This window comes from Arvicanthis niloticus, chromosome 10 (genome assembly GCF_011762505.2).
Source record: "Arvicanthis niloticus isolate mArvNil1 chromosome 10, mArvNil1.pat.X, whole genome shotgun sequence".
NCBI lineage: Eukaryota > Metazoa > Chordata > Mammalia > Rodentia > Muridae > Arvicanthis > Arvicanthis niloticus.
This window is the reverse complement of record NC_047667.1, coordinates 48,778,048-48,799,211: the sequence shown is the minus strand read 5'-3', so window position 1 is coordinate 48,799,211 and position 21,164 is coordinate 48,778,048. Positions and strand designations below refer to the sequence as shown.

Below are 21,164 nucleotides of genomic sequence, written 5' to 3'. Positions count from 1 at the left end.
TTTAGGACACATTGCTTTGGGGGACATTAGGCAAGAGGGAAAGCCAATTGTACATGTTTACTTTAGAGTAAACTGTCACTACCAAAAATCTGTGAGACACGTTCAAGTGTAAGAGCAAGATGAACTCCCAACTCAGTCAGGACAGACATCCAGAAGCACTGGTGGCTTTGTGACAATAGCATCTGAGTTCCCTGGAAAAAGATCTTCTAAGATCAGGCACATGGGAGCAGATGACTCTTATCAAACCTTGGTGAGACTCATTGTCTCCTACCTTAATTTCTTTTCTTCACTTCAAAAAAAAAAAAAAAAAAAAAAACCCACAAAACTCCATTGGATCAATAATTTCATTACACTTGTGAGGTGATTGCGAATGAAGAGATTAGGTCTGTTTAAAAATTAAACCTCAGCAGAGAAGAGCTGAGAACACACCCTTCCTGCTGTGTTTCCTTCCCCACTTTCCCACACTTCAGACTCACTCCCCTGCTGTGGGGTGGTAAGCTGCCTACAGGATGGACAAAGCAAGCCAGCAGAACTTGTTTAGTGAAATTTTCACAGGAAAGAAAAAAACACAGAAGGAAAACCTTCCAAGAATTCATTCCATGGCAAGGTCACCACAGACTAAATGCAAAAATGATAGAGAGCTGAGAATGTGTATATAATTCATTCTTAATAACTGAGTCCTAATAATTTTTCATCTCAGAGTTTGGATAAAATTGTATCTATGAAGTTATTTCTCTGAACATTTGAGAAAACAGAACCTGGATGGACATAATCCTGACTACATTAAGCATAGGTGTCTATGAATGCCAGTCTGTTGAGCTTTAAAATTGGTTAACTTGGTACTCCATCCAGTACCTTTGTAGTTTTTACATGTGTAAAGCCTACATATGTTCAGCACTTGCCTTCAAGCACTGTATAAATCATGTCGAATTCTGAAAAGGGAATAGCAAAGGCCCAAACTGTCAGATCCGTAGTGGAACAAACAGGTCTACTGAATGCAGTTATTGTCAAAGCAGCTTTTCTGGCAACAACAGGAATGCTAGATACAGGGTACGTGGAGATGAGAAGGAAGGAGTTGACTGAGGGAACGTCACCACGCTGTTTGAAGCAGTTTCTTGCTGTCAGTGAAATATATTTTAGGACATAATGTGTCTGGATCCTGTTTCTGAATTGGAACACCAAACTAGCTCCCATGGGAAGGTGTTTTTGGCATGTGCTCGCAGAATGTCCCTTCAGCACTGTGGGCTTGCTGTTCATTTTAATGGCTCACCTCCCCACCATGCTGAGGTAATTAAAGTGTTCTAAAGCCCCTTCAGAACTTGAAAATAGTTTCTGTTTGCTAGGCAGGTGATAAATCTCATTCAGCCTGACAGAAATGTAATTACACTTTCTTCATGAAAACACCAGGGATACCATTACCTGGATCTCACAAAGCTCAAGGCTTGCAGACCCCCCACAGTTGAAAGGTCAGGAACTAAGAACAAGTTTTTTCGTCATTTATATACATGGGAGGCCTCCTTAGCTTAGCTAGATTAAATTGAACTGGAGAAAAATTGGTTTAAGACTTTGGAAAAGGCAAGGGTTTTTTTGTTGTTTTTTAGTTTTGGTTTTGGTTTCGGGTTTGGGTTTTGTTTGTTTGTTTGTTTTGTTGTTGTTGTTGTTACCACTGCTCAGAAAAAGCCAAGTCCATTTGGACCCATTAACATCTCACAGAAGATTTAAAAAAGAAAAGTAAAGTTTGGGGTTTTGCTTTTTATAAAGCCAACTGTAGTCTTAGCAAGACAGAGGTGGAAGTATGTTGCTGGACATCTGGGCAGGTGGCTCAGAGTGAAATCCCACAGAGAGGAAGGCTTCTGATGGCCTCAGTGCCATGAGAGTCAGCTCACAGTTAGAAAGAGGGAATTAAAATGCAGACTTCTGCTGGAATCCACTGGCCAGTCTCCCTTTGGCCTGCTGTCTGCTGCTGCACAGCAGTTCCCAGCAGAGTGAAGGTTACCCTACCTTCTGGAGAAGGGAATCAATTCAAATTCTAAAGGCTGATGTCAAGCGGCCACACAGCTCTATTCCTGACTCCACACTCCATGGGCCAGTGAGACACAAACCAGGCTAGGGATTTGGAGACTGATCCAGAGAACCAAGTCTCTGTACCCTGGACCCACTTACCAATAAATCAGGATTTTCATTGCTCCTTACTCTAAGACAGAGGAGATTCTTACAAACCCTGGGGCAATCAAGGACCAGTTCTGGCCTGATATTTTTCCTAGACTTGAGTCTACCCTGCTGGCTGCTGTACCACACAATTACTCACCTCAAACAGATCCTTAGTTATGACTCCAACGCTGTGGATTAACCCCCTGAGGTTTACTGTGTTAGGATGACATTGTTCATTTGATCTTGATACCTTTTAATGTCCTCACTTTGGAAAAAAAAAAAGAAAAAACTTTGCTAGACATGATAACATGTTGACTAAGGTAATAAACTGAGATTTCCTTCAACGGAATTCTCCAAAAGTTCTTTTTCCCTTGAGTCACATCATTCACTTAAGACTTTGGAAAAAATCTGGGATCAGAAAATTAGAGTTCAGAATCAACTATGCAAGTCCAAAAAGTATCTGTAATACTGACCCTAATTCACCCAAATTTGATTGCAAGAATATATACTTCCATGGTGCATTGTGGTAATATTTTTGAGTGGGCACTAATGTCTCAGCATGCTGCTGGTGCCCAGGTGGTGGGCAGGTCCTAGTGGCTACTAACTTTGCCTCCTGGTGTACTTTCATTTCTCCTGCATGCATGCCTAAGTCCTTTGCTTTGTTTTGGGGTTATTTGTTTGATTGGTTGGTTGGTTGGTTGGTCGTTTTTTTTTTTTTTTTTTTTTTGTTTTTGTTTTCTGATTTGAATTAGACTTTTGTGGGATTTTTTTCATGCTATTATTTGGACTTATTTTATAATTTAAACATCGTCTTCTTCCTCTACATCTGTGTTTTTCTTTTGTTGTTGTTTTTTTTTTTTTTTTTTTTGCTTTGTTTTGTTTTCACTAGGAGACCCCCTCCTGCAGTTCCAGGCCGACCATCCTAACCCCATCTCCTTTTGTTTAACAACATGTCTACCCATGGTATTTTTAAAAGCCTTCTGTTTGCACTATATGTCACGTGTACATAAAAACTTTTATTTTTGATCTGTGTCTTTAATTAAAAAATAAAGTTTATTCTATATTTTAAAAATTACATGTGTTCTATTTCTTTTCCTATAGAATAATGACCCAAATTAAAAATAATTTACTTACACTAATGCCAGGTAAGGTGAAATGCATTTGTCTAGCCTTTCTTATTTCTAATGAATATTTAAATACAGGGTTTCATATAGCCAAGGCTGGCCTTGAACTGATCTTGTATCTACCCACAAAGTGCTGAAGTTAGCATGTAACACCATACACAGCTCCTGAAAAATGTACAGTTTAATATATTAGGACTGAAAGGGAAAGTCTTACATTATTAGACCACTGTGATTTCAGATACAGAGACTGATACTGTACTGAATTAAACAATAAGCTAATAAAATTTCTTTCAACAGAATACAAAGAAAGAAAGAAAGAAAGAAAGAAAGAAAGAGAAACATCTAGAATCTAGAAAGGACACAGAAGTCTGAATCCTTTCAATCTGCCTCCAGAAATCTTATCGATAGTTATTATTGCACCAAAATATGTTGTTATTTTTCTAAAACAAATATAGAAGATTTTTTAAAACCAGAATTATTACAGAAGAAACTGCAAGTCTGAAACACATAAGCTCACATATTTGGTTTGACAAATTTAGGGGTATAAAGAAAAATCATACTGCTTAAAATACATGCACAGTAAAGAACAGAAATGTTGGCACCTCAGGCAGTTTCTTCAAGACATCAGTAAAGTGCCAAAGAAAGTAGATAAGTCGAAGCTTGGGGGAAGAGGGAACTTTTTAATGCATCTGTCCTTAAAATAATAGCAATATTAAAATTTTAGACCATAGGAATGTTTTTAACTGTTGCCCCCACCCACAGGAAATTAATACAAATAGATGCTTACTTTTAAAGTAATATAGTGCATTCTGCCAGATGTGTGGTAGCTTTGCCAATGGCTTTTTATTTAATTTGTGATTTTCTGTTTTAGAGATGTACTTGGACCGAGTTTGGATTGAAAAGTAGCTATCTCTTCTCGGATGGGGGCCCTTGTGAAAACGCCTCATTTCATTCTTTAAAATAGAACACTACACATCGAGAGAGCAAGTCAGTCTCTGGGACTCTGTGCTCCATGTACTTTACTAGGATTCCATTTACATCTGACCTGGGGGAGTCCTGGCAAAGGAAGGCATGAAGACAAGCTGGGCAGGACTTCCTTTTTCTAAAAAGAAGACCCCATCATTAAAACCATCTTCTTTGGATCATGAAAACCACTTAAATCATTTTTAAGAATTAAATTCTCCACTCAAAAATGTAAGCCAGCTTCTCAGGTTTCAAGTTGCATACCCTGGGTTACCTCCCTTCTGCTGTATCCAAGGTTGGTTAATGAACAGGGTTACTGGAAAAGAAGTTCAAGACTGCAAACCAGGGCATGCAGCTGGCTGTCCTGTAACCCAGGGTGACAGGGCTAGTGTGAAATAATACAGACTGTGCTCCTTTTGCCTCTCCCTTACCCTCAGTCATCATTTGATATGTATGTATGTATATATGTACGTATGTACGTATGTACATGCTTGCATCTGTGCATCTGTGTATGAGCTCTCAGAAGCCAGAGGACATCCTAATATTCCTCTCTATCACTCTACACCTTATTCCTTCCAGTCACGGCTTCTCACTAAACTTGGAGCTAGGCTGGTGGCCAACAAGGCCCAAAAATCCTCCCATCTCTGCTCTACCCAGCACTGGGGTTCCAGGCAAACATGTGGCCACACTTAACTTTTCACATTGGTGCTGAGATAGGACCTCATGTTCACGTGTTTCTGCAGCAAATACTGTTGGACATTGAACCATCTTTCCAGCCCCTTGAATTTTACAATATTCTTTGCTAGATAGATCCTTACACCAGCAGGCACAATAAATAGTCCACAAGTGTTTTATAACCCTTTGCCAAGCAAAATGTTGCCAGTGCAAGCAAGGTTTTGCTTCTAACTTTCTTCAAGTCCTTGGTTTTTTTTTTCACTTTGTCTAAAATTAAAATGCACACTTACTTTTACATGATGTTTATGTAAGTTGGACATTGACAATTTGAATTGACCTCATCAACAAGAAGAAAGTAGAATTCCAACTATATCAAAATGAAATGGCCTCAGTCTCCTGAAGTGTGTTCTCTTATAAGCAGAAGAAAAAGGGAGGGAGTCTGTGGTAGGAGAAGAGCCTAGAATAAAAGTAGATGCTATGATGATACAGTGGCCTGTGGTTACATTACCACATTACTGTACATGGTTTTCATTTCTTTCATAATATAGTCTTCCTCAACTATCGATAACTTTCTTTCCTCACCTCTACCTTCATCCTCCACGTCATAGAAGAGGAAAGGTATTACAGTCTTCAAGATAAGCTATAACTCGGGATGGTCAAGAAGACAGTTTTCAAGATGGACTATAACTCAGGATGGTCAAGAGGAGTCGGTACTTCTTTTAAAAACCACAATATTCCTCGCATAGTCATCTCACTATGTATCAGATGTCTCTGGGATTCATAATAGTATCTTAGTCAGCAGGAGCATCAGAGAAGTGACAGAATAAGAAGCAGCTTGCAAAATAACCAAATAAGCAGTTATCACATATTGTTATGATAAAAGAAAGGGATTGGTCATCTTCCTAGGGAAAAGCATTAATGATTCAAGTGCTGATACAGCTGAGATCTTGACAGCATTCATCCCTTTGCTCCAACCATGACCTAATATTCCAGAAGGTGGCAATTGTGACTTTGGACAAAGGGACAATGGAATACATTCCAGCCAATCAAAACCCAAAGTTCTCATTCCTAGTAGAATACATGCTGCAAGATTCTAAGTCAACTGTTGGAGACAGGCATACTGGTGTTGAAAGTATGGAGGGGTCTCCTGCTTGTTTTGGTGCCTAACCAAGAGGTACTGTAGTAGTCTCCTCTTGACAGCACAGAGAGGTGCCTGTGTTCTCCAGTTTCCAGATCAAAAAACTAAGAACGTCTGAGAGATGGAAAAAAGAGAGCTAAAGGTAGGAAAAATCAGAACTTCTGATAGCAATAGTTCTCCTGGAGTTTCACCACCAAATAAATGTGTGTCAACCTTGGGAAACATGTGCAAACATGGAAAGGATTGGGTCCAGTCTTGGGTGAATCAGTCCAAGCTTGGGTGAATCCATTGCTCTGGGCCTGAGTTGAGGCAAGACAGCATTAAACTATGCTAAGGCTTGTTAATGTGTCTATACTGTTAATAGTATGTAGGTGTATCATAAGACACACTTCCTCAACTAACTCGCTAATTCTTCATTCCAACCTTCATCTCCCAATGTGGAGACCAGGAAGCAAAGAGGAGGAGGCAGAGGTAGCAGCATATGTCTCTTCATGGTATGTCCCACGATTCCCTCCCTCCTACTCTTCATAACCTTCTATAAGACCATCAGTTAGGAACCTTTCAAGAATTAGCTCAGGATCCAATTATGTCTTCAAATCCCATGACATCCTGGCATGGGATCTCACATGAGCCTGGAGGGAAACTTTCTGTTCAAACCACAACAAAGACTATGAGGAAAACACCGCTAAGCATGTACAGGCTAGAACATTTTAATGAATGTTATAGACTCCAAGGCTTCTTTTTTTCATGGCTTGAAAATAATATTGTCCTCGCCAATATATATCTTATAACACAACAAATAAGGATGATAGAAGTAAGGATGGATGCTTGCCCAACTATAAATCCATTCTTTAGATGAGCCACACAGGGTGTTAAGATTGCTAAAAATGGAGGCCAGGAAAGACGCTGTGCAAACATGATCACTACACTTCTAGTCCTCACAACCCACGTGAAAAAAAAAAAAGATCCAGAATCCCAGCCAGCATAAAGGAAGCAGCAACACCTCTGGGGCTTGCAGGCCAGTCAGTCCAGCCAACTTTTAAGCTCTAGATCAGTGAGAAACCTGCTTTAAAAGAAGGTGAGAGCCAACAGGCAGCAGTGGCACATACCTTTAATCCTGGTGCTGAGGAAACAGAAGCAGGAGAATCATCTACAGAGCAAGTTCCAGGGCAGCCAGGGCTACACAGAGAAAGCCTGTCTCGAAAATAATGAGGATAGTGGTAATAATAATAATAATGTGTGAGAGAGAGAAAGACAGCTAACATTGAGCCTGGGCCTCCACATGCTCATGGAGCATACACACACACACACAAAGATGACTGGAAACCAATTCTGCACTCTCCATATCTTAACTGGAGTCGGCGTGTGAGGAAACCTCAGTGAACTTAGACCACTGCACCATGAAATGAGCCCTGCATTAGAAGGGCACAACCAGCCGCCTTCACACCATACGATGCACCTGCTCATGGGTGCCGTGCAAGCCACTATCACATTTCAGTATCATCAACACCTTAAGAGCAAACAAAAGTTAAGGCAATCAACAGGTGGCCGGCTACAGATGAGCTAAAACTACACACTGCCACGTCCGTTCTTTTTTTTTTTTTTTTTTTTTTAAATCAAATTTCATGGTACTTTATATCAGATCCAGTTTTAGGCTCCAATAACAGCTTCAATGAAACTCATGCTTGTCAGTCATGAGCAAATGCAAGGAAGTCATCACTGAGCACTTGAAGCATGAAAGACAGTCACCAAGAAGACGCTGAGGAGGGTCTGCCTGTGCACGTTTTAAAAAGTGCCATTTTGAATTGCTGTACACTACTGAAAGTTAATCGTTCACTCTTTGGCTCAGGGTTTTCTTCTCCTGCGTGAACACTGTAGAAAGCAACAGAGTGCAAGTGCAAGCCAAGAGACAGTTTCTTCTCTTTTTCTCTTTTAAACATAAAAAGAGTATTTTCAGCTATGTACACAAAGGCTGCCTGAGGCCTCAAGGATCTGTTTATTTGGTAATTTTAAAAGAGTGGGAGGCCCACAGAGTTCTCACCAGAGTCCAAATATGACTTGGGCCCAGCACGAGGCCACAGGCCATCCCAGGGTGGTGAGCAGCTAGCCAGCAAGCTTGGGAAAGCAGAAGCAGCTTTTAAGTGGCCCCAAGAGACTATGTCTTTTTCAGCCCTCGGGAAAATCATGACCAGTATGGGCAAAGAAAACCTCAGGGTAGAAAACCTCAGACTGCTCCTGGATGCTCTGTGAAGCAAGGTGCCCACTGCTTTTCTAAGGTTCCTCTTTTCTTACCTCTCCACTGTGGGGTGAGAGAGCAGAGCCAGGCCTGGGGAGGGGGCTGTGCACATGCTAGGTCATTGGGAAACAGCTGCTTCAATGAGGCTCTAGCTTTCGGCAATCCTCGGTTCACACACAAACGCACGTGAGACAAAAGTGGCGCTCTCATTAGATTGGTAACTGCTGCTGTTTCCCAAAGTAAACCAACATTGATGACACCTGGGAGTTGAGGGCTGAAAAGGGAGCCAAAAGCGCTGGCCGTGGCCTAAGCATATCCCAGCAGACCTTCTGCTGGTTCCAATATGCCACTCCCTGCCGCCCAGCTTGCCTGTGCCCTCCCAGTGATAGAAGAAATGTGTTTCCTCGGGCCCTGTGGTCCAAGGTTCTTCATCAAACCTTGCCTTTCAGCAAAGCTCGGCTCCCTTGCCAGAATCAAGGCTTCTTTAACTGTCAAAAACACTGCTACTGATTTTTTTCACAGTTCTTAGGACGTCTTGGTGCTTAGAGCCAAAGGGCTCTAGTCAAAAATGCATGTCACCCAGAAAAACTAGCCCATAAGTCCCGTTAGTGAGCCAGCATAACATCTCCTTAATATAATCGGAAACTGGACCTGCTTCAGTATGAAGAGAAGGCCCCAGAATCCAGCCCTAGCCCAACACCCTTAGCACAGCATCTACTTGAGATATTTGTACCATTTGCCTTTACTCCGCTTGATCTCAGAAGTCCTAGACACCTAGGTCAACCCGCACTGTAACCTCCATAGGCTTCCATACATTCTTTGTCCCAAACTTTGAAGATTACCGTGCTGTGCCCTAGCACCTAACTCACTGCCTAGGCAATACAACTGGGAGTCTGTGCAGCCTGTTCTCCAGGACATGGCCTCCAATGAGCTTACTTTACATGGGTTTTCTCTATGAGCACTACACCCCGGCAACCTGTCCCCCAAAAGCAGCAGCATGCCCCCTGCACCTCTCCTACAGCTAAGCAGGCAGGCATTCTTCCTTCCTCTTCCTGAGCTTGGAAACCTCAGGATTTTAGCACATCTCAGTGTACACACTGTAACTGTCCATCTCCAGCCCAGCCTCCCTTATTTCACAATGACTTCAGCTCCTGGCTCATGGCTGTCCTCTTTAGTGTCATTTCTGTCTTAATTCTGGGGCCTTTGCATAGATGTGTACGTAATCCACCCCATCCCGCCTCTCATTTTATTGGGCTTCACTCTTCCATCAACCTTGAACTTCACCCTACCTCAGACACTAGTCCTGTAATTTTAACCTTGTCTGCCGATAGGCTAATACTTCTCCTCCCTAGCTACCTCTAGTGTAACTTCTTGGATCTCAGTCTACTGCCTTTCTCTACCACCCTGCAGCCTCTGTCTCTCATTCTACCCTGAGATTCATTTAACTAATCTACCACTCTGGGTAAAACCAACTCTTTACCTACCCTCATTTGCACCATGCAACTGAACATGACCTGGGAAATACAAACAAGTGCACAGAGTGGAAGCTGGCTTTAATTTACATTCCTCACCACCATACCGAAAAGACTTACCGTTCTACTGCTGTGACCAAACAGCATGACCAAAGCAGCTTATAAAAGTATCTATGTGGGATCTTGCTTACAGTTTCAGAGAGTTCGTCCACAATCATCACAGGGGGAAAACATGGTGACAGGCTGGCAGGGAGGGCTCTGGAGCAGTGTCTGAGGGATTCACAGGCAGGAAGCAGGAAGCAGGAGAGGAGAGGAAGATTGACTGGGTGGCATGAAAGGAGCTTTAGAAACCCCACCCCCCAGTGACACACCTCCTCCAGCAAGGGCACACCTCCTAATCCTTCCTAAACCGTCCAGCAAATGGCACAAAGCATTCAAACATATGAGCCTCTGGGGAACCATGCTCTCTCAGACAACAGCGGGAGCACTTCATAGTACCAGGATAACTGGTGCAATCTGCCCTCCCAGTTCCCTCAGCTGTCCCCGTGTGCTCCACTCCTTCATCCTCTTCCTCACTCATAATTCTCACCTGACTCCTTCCTCCGTTCTCTCTAGAAAACTGAAGCAGCTGAGAAAGAATTTTCTCACTTCAGCTTCCGAATCCAACAGCTGTATCCGTGTACCCTACCTCCCCACTTGTTAACGATCGCTCAACTCTCTCTGTCCGACCTTCCCTTTGGGTATCCCAACCCATCTCCTCTCGCCTACTCAAGAATACCGCTCCAGTCGCTGCTCCCGGTCGAGGAGCCTCACCGCACAGCATTGTTTGCTTTCTTAACTTTGCCCTCCTTTTCAGTACCAGTCCTTGGCTGACCTTCGAAGCAAAACTTCCAATAAGCTTCGCTACTACAGTTTCTCTATTTCCAACCCAAATAAGTCATTACTCCATCCACCACGCTAAAGTCCTACTCTGTTCAAGGATGTGGCCTCCTCCCATGCGCGTCCAACGGTGTGCTCGCCACCCTTAGAGTCTGACTGATCACAGCTGCTCAGCCTTTGCCCTTGATTTCTAAGGCAAGCTACCCTCTTGGTTTTCCTCTTGCCTTCCTGGTTTTGCCATCGGAAAGGCTGCCATTCACCATTTCACAGCTGGGGTTGCTTTCTGTTTATATCCATTGTCTGTCTCCTCCTGCTGAACCGTACTAGGCTAAGGCTCTTCATATCGCTATATCCCAGGCACATATAACAATACTTGTCATATAGTAAATGCAAAAAAAAAAAAAAAAAAAAAGTATTTGTTGGCTGAATAAATAAATTCCTAAGGCAAACATAAAATACTAATGGGGAAAAGTGATTAGAGACCATGTCAGTAGGCATTAAATATCTTATTAGATATTGAGGGAAAGGAATATAGGCTACAAGGGATGATGAGGGATTTGAAGCATCCGAAGCAGCTGTCTACTAGCCTTTAACCCTTGAAGCAACTCAGCTGTCAGAAAGGCAGGACATTGGCCTGACCTGTCAACGTTGCCTCAGAAAATTGCCTGCCTCCACTCTGATCTTCCGGCTCCTAAACTGGAAACTGGAAACAACCTCCCTTACAGGATCGTTATGATAATGCATAGCGTAGTGACTGGAACACACAACACGTGCTGTGCCTCTAAGACCTGGATATTGTTATTAATCACGCTCCCGTTTACTATTTGTTTTCTGAATTTATTCAGGAGAGCTCAGACTTATTTCTTGATTCACAAGTCAGTAAGAATTTCAACTCACAAACGCTACTGCAAAAAGGAATAACTTTAACTTCCACAAGAGGGCACTGTGGCCCAGGCCTACTTCAAGGATTTGAAATACCTCATAATTGTGTAACTGATGCCCTCTGCTGACCTGTTTACTTTTTCTTGCTGTTGCGACTTTCTTTGGCTTGGAAGATGTAAATGATAGCCTTGCACCAGTCCTCGTGTTCGCTCAGCATGAACTCTGAAACCCAGAGCTTCCCAAAAGCTTTCTGAGAAGTCCACAGTACTTACGGGCTCATCCAAAGCCAGCAGACACAAACTCACTTTCCACAGGGAGCCCTCATGCTGCTGCAAACACACCTGTGTCTTCTCGCTCTCTGCTTGGTGTAACTAGGCTGCACCACAGCACAAGATTAGCCATCTTTTGTCAACCCTGCAGCCCTGCCCCTCCTTGATCCTCTCCACCTCAACACCAAAGCCTGACACCTGTGTTAGTTTTCCATGGCTGGAAGAAAAAAAAAAAAATCCTCTTGGACTCCGTTTCAGAGGGTGCAGCCCGTGGGTGGTTGGCCCTTTTGCATGGGTGAAGCATGGGGCAGGGAGCCCATGGAGAAACAACTCTGCTCATTTCAAGTCCCTGGGAAACAGAAAGGGTCAGGCCCAACAGGCCTTCAAAGGCATACTCTTAGAGACTTACTGCCACACCTTTAGTTCTCTGAAGGTTCTAGCACTGCCCAGTAGGATTAGGCACTTGGTATGTGAGCCTTTGACTTACAGAGAAGATCTAAACTATACCAGCTACCAGTTCCTTTTGGGCAAGGTACGTAAAACTGCTTCCTCCTCCTCTCCTCCCTCCTCTTCTTCTTCCTCCTTCCCTCCCTCCTCCCCTCCTCTTTTTCCTCCTCCTCCTCCCCTTCCTCCTCTTCCTCCTCCTCCCTCATTCCCTCCCTCCTTTTCCTCCTCCTCCCTCCTCCCCTCCCTCACCCCCTCCCTCCTCCTTTTCCTCCTCCTCCCCTTCCTCCTCTTCCTTTTTCTCCCCTCCTTCATTCCCTCCCCCTCCTCCTCTCCCTCCCCCTCCCCCTCCCCCTCCCCCTCCTCTCTTTGCTCTCACTTACACCATCCATGTAACTTAGAACAAATGACAAGCAGAGCTCAAGAAGTGACATGAAATGGCTGAAGGGCGGTAGCTTTTTCTGTAAACAAGTAATTGACAGGTTGAAATATAATTACAATACTTTTGAACTCTTTCCCCTGGTGTTTCCTCCCAATTACAATATTTACTTTAGAAATCCAAGTCATTAATACGCTGCCCACACCATTCCGGTGGCTTTAAAGCTGAGACTGGCTAGAAAGCTGAATTTAAGTGGTAAACAGTCGTCCCAGCAACTGCCAGACCTGATTAGATGAATCCTTTTCTCCTTGTGAATTCCAATCAATCACAAGCCAGTGAGGCATAGGCGAGTCTTACCATCCTAATAGCAACAGGGAAGAAAGAGCTCAGAATTTCTCAGTATTGAAAAACAAAACATGACTTTTGGTTTCATTCTCCCTAAACTTCTGCAGAATCCATTTCTAATGCTGGCCTGTGAGATTTTTTTTCCCCTGGAGAAAATGCAGAAATTCCAGTAAAATTATATTTTCATTTGGTCCAAACTTACACTGATGCTACTTCAACATTTTGTCTACTGTAAGACATAGTCTAATGAACAAATGGATGTTTGCTTTTACCCTCTGACTTTTTTTTTTCAGAGCTTGAAAAACATTTGGAAATTCCTCTTCTAGTAAACTGTATAGCCCTACCTTTAGTAATGTATAGGCCATGGTCACATGTCCTGAGTCTGCCTGAGTCTGGGCTGAGTTCTAGTATCTACTCCATTTTTTAGAAGGCTGCTTCCTGCCCCTTTGATTTCTATCATTTGGGTTATTCAATATGTCATTCTGTCACCTATTTTTAATTCCTCTGCTGCCTAGTTGTGAGGCAACTAAAGTAAACACACACACACACACACAAAAAAAAAAAAAAAAAAAAAAAAAAAAAAAAAAAAAAAAAAAACCAAGGCCAAATACAACCACACCCTGCACCGTTATGCTTAGACTTTGGGGCCAATGTGCTCTGAGCTCAGGGTGTGGAGCTCATCCTCAGCCCAATCGTAAACCTAGCCCATTGACATTATTTGTTCCCCGCCCTGCACTCATTAGCTAATTCAGGCAGAGTTAATAAACATACAAGTCCATTCACGCTAGAACATCTGCAGCCATCCTGTTTTCCTGCTTCCTCTTCTTTCTCTCTACATCAGTGGTCCTTGGCCCTCCTAATGCTGCAACTTTTTAATACACTTCCTCGTCTGTGCTGATCCCCCAACTATAAATTTATTTTGTCGCTACTTTATAACTGTAATTTTGCTACTGTTATGAATCTGAATCGGAATGTGCATATTCGATATGTGACCCCTGTGAAAGGGTCATTCAGCACCCAAGGGGTCAAGGCCCACAGGTTGAGAATCTCTGCTCTACATGAGATTAGCAAATTCCCTGAAAATTACTATCAATCCACAGGTCCCCCTGCCCACTGCCTACTCTCCATCCAGACCCTCACTTTTCTCCAGTATTGCCCACCAGCACTCTCCATGCTCAGCCTCAAAACTACTACCAGTCTTTAGACTTCACTTGTACATAAGGTTCTGTAATATTATTATACAGTGGCTTAGCTTCTCTCTTTAAAGTCCCTGAGTTTGCCACTGAGGGCAAGATACTGTAACACAAAGTACTCAGCTCTCTGCGACCCATAATCTATTTACCTCATGCTTCTGTTCCTCACTAGGATGCATTAGGTCCCTTTGGAACACACATTGCCATCCACTCTGGATCCTGCTTGTGGTACCCTTCCTCCTCCAGCTCCCTTAGTATCCAAACACACTGCTGCTGTACCTTCCCCCCTCAAACTCAAGTGCATCTTACAACTCCCCATCTCCCCCACCCCCATCACTTCCACACTGACCTTCTAGAATCACAAATATGACTGAGTTAGAGGGTGACTCCAGATAAAAGTGATAGAAAAAAGCTGGAGAGAACAGCAGTCATATTCATTTGCCCCATCATTCTTAAAAGTGGTTCAACACTTCTGGAACACTCTGCTCACTGGCAATGAGTTTTCTAAAGTCGACAACTAGAAACCCACTCAGATAAGGCAATGTAATAAAACATGGAAAATAAAAAACAAACCCCACAACTTTTTTACAATACGTTGTTACATCCAACTGCCATCCGTTGATGTAGACAATAGAATAATTCATGCTACTCTAGAGACACAGCATCCATCGCAGGCAGCAGTGGGTGGATGCTTCCGATCCACAAGGCAGTTTCCTTGTCTTTTTTTCCCCTATTACCAAGTGCCCTTGGGTTTGAGAAAGCAGGGTAAGAGATCTTGGAGAACAATAACCCACCTTTTTTTTTTAATCAGGAAAATCTTCTTCAATAACAGGAAACATTAAAAATGACATTAGTTCAAAATCCTAGTCAAGACGTTTATGAGAAATCAGAAAAAATAAAAAGCATTACTTCACAGCATACTACCCCCTTGATAGTTCTAATTTGAAGTTACAACAAGCAGAGGACAGTATCACTTTCACTGATGGAACCAGCCACTGGGGAAAATACCTCATTCATTTTGTGCCATGGCCTTCCTCAAATTTAACCTACATTCCAATTGTTATGATACATCCAATGTCCCTCATCCCTTAGGACCAAAAACATTTTTTTTTTATTTTTTCCCTGAGATTTTGAAATTTTTACGTAAAGGGATAGCTTGAGAATAGGACCCATCTAAATGCAAGATTTACTTATTTCATATACACCTTATACACAGTATTAAGACAACTTTATATTTCTTAAATAGTTTTGCACATGAAGATTTCATGGTATAGAGTGTGGGATTTTAACAGGGTGTATAGCATGTGCTCAGAATCTTTTGGAGTGAATTCTGGATCCTTTTGTATTTGAGACGATCAGCACTGACCCTGTGCTTCAGGTCAGGCATTCTTACAGATGCCTCACACAGCTTATTAAGATTAAAGGTGAAAACTGAGAACTGAACAATTAGGTAATTCAAGACTTCACAATCTGTCCCATCTTTAGACAAGCTGGATTGTTCATCTCCAGCAACAGACCCCAATTACTGGATCAATAGAGAGCAGAACCGTGACTCAAGCTCCCACTCTTTTTCCTCTCCCAGAGCTCAGTGACCAAATCCCCAATCACTTTCCCATCTTTGTGCTGTGACTGTATCATATGTAATCACATCTTGCCTGCAAATGTGTTTGTAACCTGGATTAAATTTGAGACAGTTTACAAAGTATATTCATATTAAAAATCAGATTCACAGCTACTGTAATACTTTCTCTGAAATGCCACCGATATGAATCCCAAACTGAGTAAAACCAATCATTTTTGGAGTGGCAACAGCTGCCCTCAGTGCGCACACTTGCTTGCTCCATAGTTTTCTATTCCTATTAGTACTACCTATCTGGTTCTCAAAGCCTTTCACAAGCTACCTTCCAAGAGTAAATTAAATGTCATCTCTAGCTTCCTAATTGCTTGAATGTGTCTACAATATATAACTCTCCTTGAGTAAACACTTCTGTGGTATTGAACAACAAACTGGATGCCACCATCCAGGATTCTCAAATTTGGGCTCCAGATATATAAATGTGTCCCTTAGTACACACAGAAAAGACCAAACAACTGATTACACACACACACACATACATATGTGCACATACACCTTCATACTACCTTTGTGTTATGCTCTCATAAAAATCATGAGGCAGGGCCAATGTGATGGCTCAGCTGGTAAAGGCTTGATGCCAAGGCTCGAGTTTGATGTGTGGGACATACATACTGGAGATAGACTACCCGCTCTCTCACACACACATAAATAAAGGTTTTTTTTTTGTTTTTTTTTTTTGTTTTTTTTTTTTTTAAAGTAAGAGACAATGCAATGGATGTTACTTTTTTAATAAGCAGAACCCGCATTACACCATTTGTTATAGGGAATAGAGAACAATAATTCATAATAGCACCAGAAAGCTTTTTCATTCGCAAAATAACTGAAGGACAAACACCTTCCCCTAAGCCCTTGGTTAAATGTTTACTCCTGATCTTAGCTCTACCTCCCAGATCAGCCTGCTGCTTTGAGAGTGGAACCCTGCCTTTAAATGTTACACAGGTTAGGTTCTAAGTCTTTTAACTTGTCTTAATAATGCAATGAAGGTCCCTAGCTTAGCTAAGGAACCTAGACAAATCTTCCTTGATTTCAGCTTCATCCCAAGGCCCATGAATATTTTCCTTAAAAAGCTGCAGGTGAATGAGGTAGTAAGGGCAGAGACAGGAAATGGAAAAGAGCAGAAGAGCAAAGAGTATGGCTCCCACGGCACTAATGGACAAAAGACCTCCAAAAGCTGAAAAGGCAAAGAGCAGAGTGACCCCTACATAGCTTCGTGGTGTATATGCCTTCAGTTTCTTCTGTAACATGGGCCACAGTGCAAAGATCTGGATGGCAAACGTCACCATAATGAAGGCGTGTAGTGACCGGGGGAGGCGTGAGGCCAGGCAAACAGAAGCAAAGATGGCCATGTTCAAGGACAGCGTGCTGGATACGATAGCAGCATTGGCACCATAATCAAAGAAGATGAGATGGCCTAACAGCATAAAAACTGACATGGCGTAGATGGTGTCGGTACTGACAGACTCTGTCAGGGTCTTTAGCACTGGTGAAAAACCATACGTGAAAGTAATGAAGACCAGAGTACTCTTCAGGTCGGCCCACCGGGTCCGCCCACTCTTCTTCCGTCCATCACCTCCATCAATAAGATCAAATAACACATACCCAACCAAGGAAGATGCCAATCCAGTCCCAAAAAGCCACTGGGGAGCCAGAAGACCCTCATCCATGTACCACCAGATTACTACAAAAACACAGACACTACACAGCTGCTGTATCACCACACTGGACTCAAATACCACAGCCCAGTATTGGTATTTCCGGGCATAGATGTTTTTCCGGAGTTCTTCCAGGAACCTTTGGTCAACATAGTTATCAGGGAACGGCTGCCGCTCATATAAAACCTTCTGCCACTTGACTTCTTGGGTGTCCATTACACGTTGAGCACACATTATCTCATTCTTTCCTCAATCCAAATGGGCTCAATCTCCCTCAAAGACGTCCATGGGGTTCTGGTTCTTGATAAAGTTGTAGATTAAGACCTCTCTGGAAATGCCATGGTGATACCCTACAGAACTTCCTTGTTTACAAAGCTAAGCCTGCAACAGATATGAGTTTGTTCTGTGAATCAGGACAACACAGCTAAATTCCTAGAGAGAGAGAGAGAGAGAGAGAGAGAGAGAGAGAGAGAGAGAGAACGGTAAATATATGAAAGCTGGGGAACGTCTTGAATAAGCATCAGTTACAACAAAACAACTCGGCTTACTGAAAGCCTAAATAGATTGTGCCTGGTGACATAATGAGGCATTAAACATTCACATTTTAAAGTATAATCTTAATCATTGATATCTGCATGGCACCACTGACTCAGAATGTTAAATGTCTTATGCACCTTCTTTAACTGTCACAGCCTTACAAGTTAATACCAGTCCCACTTTACCTAATAAGACATCTGAGTTTCAAAACAGTAGAGTAGGTCTCAAGATAACCCAGTGGAGCCTGACCTCCAATAAAAGTCTAGTGTCAAAGTCTGTGCTTCTGGTCATCCTTCTCTAAGCCGGTCTTAATTTGGGCGTTCATACACCCTAAGATATGTACTATTTTTGCATGATTATATTTGCAACTTATGCAAATTGATAGGAACAGAATCCATCCATAGCCGTTACCTGGTTCCTAAAGGTAACTGAATAAGTTATCGGTCTAATGACAACAATAATCTGCACCATACAGAAGGGTATAATCTCTACAGTTTTAGCCCAAACCAACAACTCAAATCTTTTTTGTTCATTAGCTGTGCTCACCATCTTTTAAAGTGCTATATCATCCTAATGAACTGCAACAGCAAAACTTTAGCGCAGGATCAAGAAAACAACCATCCTATCTTCAGAATGGGAAAGTCAAAGTCAGAAACATAAAGGTCATTCAGCAAATTTGAGAAAGAACTTCCGGCTCGTGAAGGGTTTAAAAAGCCATACGCCCTGGAATCGGCCCTCATGCACTGGGACCCCTGAAATTGAAAGGTCCGCATCACTGGGCGGGAAAGGGTCTTGATCTACCACTCACCCAGCCGGCCTGCCCCGCCCGCCGCCGCCCCTCTCCTAGCCTTGGCTCAGCCGAAACGGCGAAGAACACCGGAACCCACCTGCACCAGGCTCTTTAGGTTGTGCACGACCGAGAAGAGCGGCCGCCCAGCTATTTCTACATCCGGGACTCAGGATTGGAGGGGGACTACCGTGGAGGAGCACTTCCGGATGCACCACTCGCCGGCCAAAGCGTCCCGCCCCGAGACGCCACACCGCGATGTCGCTGCTGCCCTCTACTGGTTGCTCCTCTCTTGAACATCTGCTCGAAGTGGAATGCTCTAAGCCTGGGAAGCAAATCCCTCAGTGGCATTTCCTTCACAGGGTGTGGAAGGCAGGAGAAGGTAGAAAGAGATGCGGAGCTGGTGGAAAGTGGTAACAGGAAGGTGGTTGAGCATGTGTTGTCAGGCTCTCAGCCAAGGGACTTTCCACGCATTCAAGCCCTCCTCCTGTAGGTGCCAAACCAGGTTTCTGGTAATCACCAGAAAGAGGGGTAAAAAAAAAAAAAAAAAAATCCCAGATCTCATGTAGCGTTCTGCGCATTGACTTCCACAGAGACGATGCGATCGTTAGTTTGTATTTGTCCAAAGTCAGGCGGCTAGCTGGTGATTGCAAGTAGATCAAAAATATCCAAATGTGGGTGGCTCCAAAGCTAGATTCTTTCCTAGACTTTGCCACCTAAAAGGGATGAGGGTTGAGGGACTTTGGAACAAGAGATTGCTGACTTTGAACTGGGGTCATGTCACGGGGTTTATAAATAGATGGAAGTTCAAAGAACTGAAAATATAGAGAATATTAAATAGAGTGGACAGAAAAGCAGAAAGCATAAACCCGTTTATTAATATGCACACTATCTGTGCTTTGAATTCTTCATCTGTAAAAGAGAGAAGGCACTTAACTTGTTCTTGGCCACTTTATGGAATAGCTGAAGGACTCACGTGTAAAAATATTTTGCAATGTATTGATTGCTTTGTGGTTGCTATGAGCTTACTTCGGTTATTGTAATACCAGCACTGGTCAAGTGTTGTAACTCTTTTTGTAATATTTGTTTTTAATTATATCTACACATGTGCTCCTAAATACAGGTGCCTTGTGGAGGCCAGAAGAAGGTGCTGGATCCCTCATAGGTATAGTTACAGGCAGTCAGGAGCTGACATATGGGTGCTGTGAACTAAACTTGGGTTTTCTCAAAGAGGAAGGAGTGCGTTTAACCACTGAGGCATCTCTCTGGCCCTCTGACTCCCTTTCAGATTTATTTTTCATAAGTGCGATAAACTCTGCAGAATGATCTCTTTCCATTTCTTTTTAGGCTTTTGTTCCAAAATTTGACAAGATTCCTTGGCTTAGCGAGGCCAGCCTGGTAAACAAGCCGCTGGTACTCAGCATCCCTAGAAGGTAATTTCCCAGCTTCTGAGGACAAAACATTTGAGAAAGAGCTCCGTGGTTGCGCTCTCATGGAAGAGAGGTGCATGTGACCTATTGAAAAACCAAGTCGAGTGCACAAAAAATAAGAAATGCCCCCGTGTTTCTCAGACAACGGTTGTGCTGTGTAAGGCCTTGCTAGAAGAAATGAGACCCACCATTACCTTCGTTTCTGCATGAACTGTTCAACCCCAGACACTGTAACTCGGAACACTTCCATAGCTTACCCCTCCCCCACCCCATCCCCTCTTTAGTTTCTAGTTTTTGAATTTGAACTATCAAAAGTCTAGAACTACAACATGCCATCTTACTAGACTAGCAATTGCTGTATTTCATGTGGGGCCTCCTCCGGTTTCATGGGTCCCTCCCCGCCCCCCCAAAGTCAACAGAGAACACATTTCTGTTTTTGAAAACTGAGGATTTATATGTAAGGGCATTTCAGCTTCCACTTAAAATAATTATGTTCTTCATTCAACACCCCCCCCCCTTTTAGTAATTAAGATGTCCCTGGGTGTGGTAGTAAGTCTTCTCTGGAGGAAAGGTAGGTTGTGAGATGATGGGGGAAGTAAGGAATCAGGGGACAAGCAAGGAAGGTCCAGAGGCAGTTCCATAGGCTTGTCATAGTCTGGGAATGGTTGACAGAAAGAGCATACTCTAAGAGTTTCTTTTCCTGTTGATAATCGTCATGCATCCTTAGGTCTGTGAGCAGATGACTACATTAGGGGTATCCATACCTGGATAACATGTCTGCTTTGTCTGCACTTTAAAACAGTTCGCAAAAGGCTGATAGATGGTTTTGTGTATTTTCAAAGCAAACATTTGAGTGCCTGTTGTTCAGTTGTGTGTGTGTGAGAGAGAGAGAGAGTATGTGTGTGTATGTGAGAGAGATGTTGTTCAGTTGTGTGTGTGTGTGAGAGAGAGAGAGAGTATGTGTGTGTGTGA

General features: G+C 42.9%; 3 protein-coding genes across 8 annotated transcripts in view; 2 read left to right on the top strand and 1 right to left on the bottom strand.

The window, feature by feature from the left end:
• Positions 1–3,180, top strand: part of Dnm3 (dynamin 3) — a 457,535-nt gene extending 454,355 nt beyond the window's left edge. Inside the window, exon 21 of the mRNA XM_076941476.1 lies at positions 3,041–3,180. Coding sequence (XP_076797591.1) covers positions 3,041–3,077 — 37 coding nt within the window. The 3' untranslated portion in view covers positions 3,078–3,180. The remainder of the gene's footprint in view (positions 1–3,040) is intronic.
• A 2,501-nt stretch (positions 3,181–5,681) lies between these two features.
• C10H1orf105 (chromosome 10 C1orf105 homolog) overlaps positions 5,682–21,164 on the top strand; it is a 41,855-nt gene continuing 26,372 nt past the window's right edge. The window contains exons 1-2 of the mRNA XM_034513141.2: positions 5,682–6,193; positions 20,110–20,195. Coding sequence (XP_034369032.1) covers positions 6,173–6,193; positions 20,110–20,195 — 107 coding nt within the window. The 5' untranslated portion in view covers positions 5,682–6,172. The remainder of the gene's footprint in view (positions 6,194–20,109; positions 20,196–21,164) is intronic.
• On the bottom strand, positions 16,499–19,212 carry Pigc (phosphatidylinositol glycan anchor biosynthesis class C). Of its 6 annotated transcripts, none has more exons than XM_034513135.2 (2): positions 18,863–19,212; positions 16,499–17,870 (listed from the first exon to the last, which is right to left on the bottom strand). In XM_034513135.2, the coding sequence occupies exon 2, from the start codon at positions 17,670–17,672 to the stop codon at positions 16,779–16,781; it is 894 nt and encodes a 297-aa protein (XP_034369026.1). In that variant the 5' UTR covers positions 17,673–17,870; positions 18,863–19,212; the 3' UTR covers positions 16,499–16,778. The 6 variants fall into 6 exon arrangements, with proteins under 6 accessions (XP_034369026.1, XP_034369028.1, XP_034369030.1 ...); XM_034513137.2 differs by having other exon boundaries at positions 18,784–19,184; XM_034513139.2 differs by having other exon boundaries at positions 16,499–17,819; positions 18,863–19,184.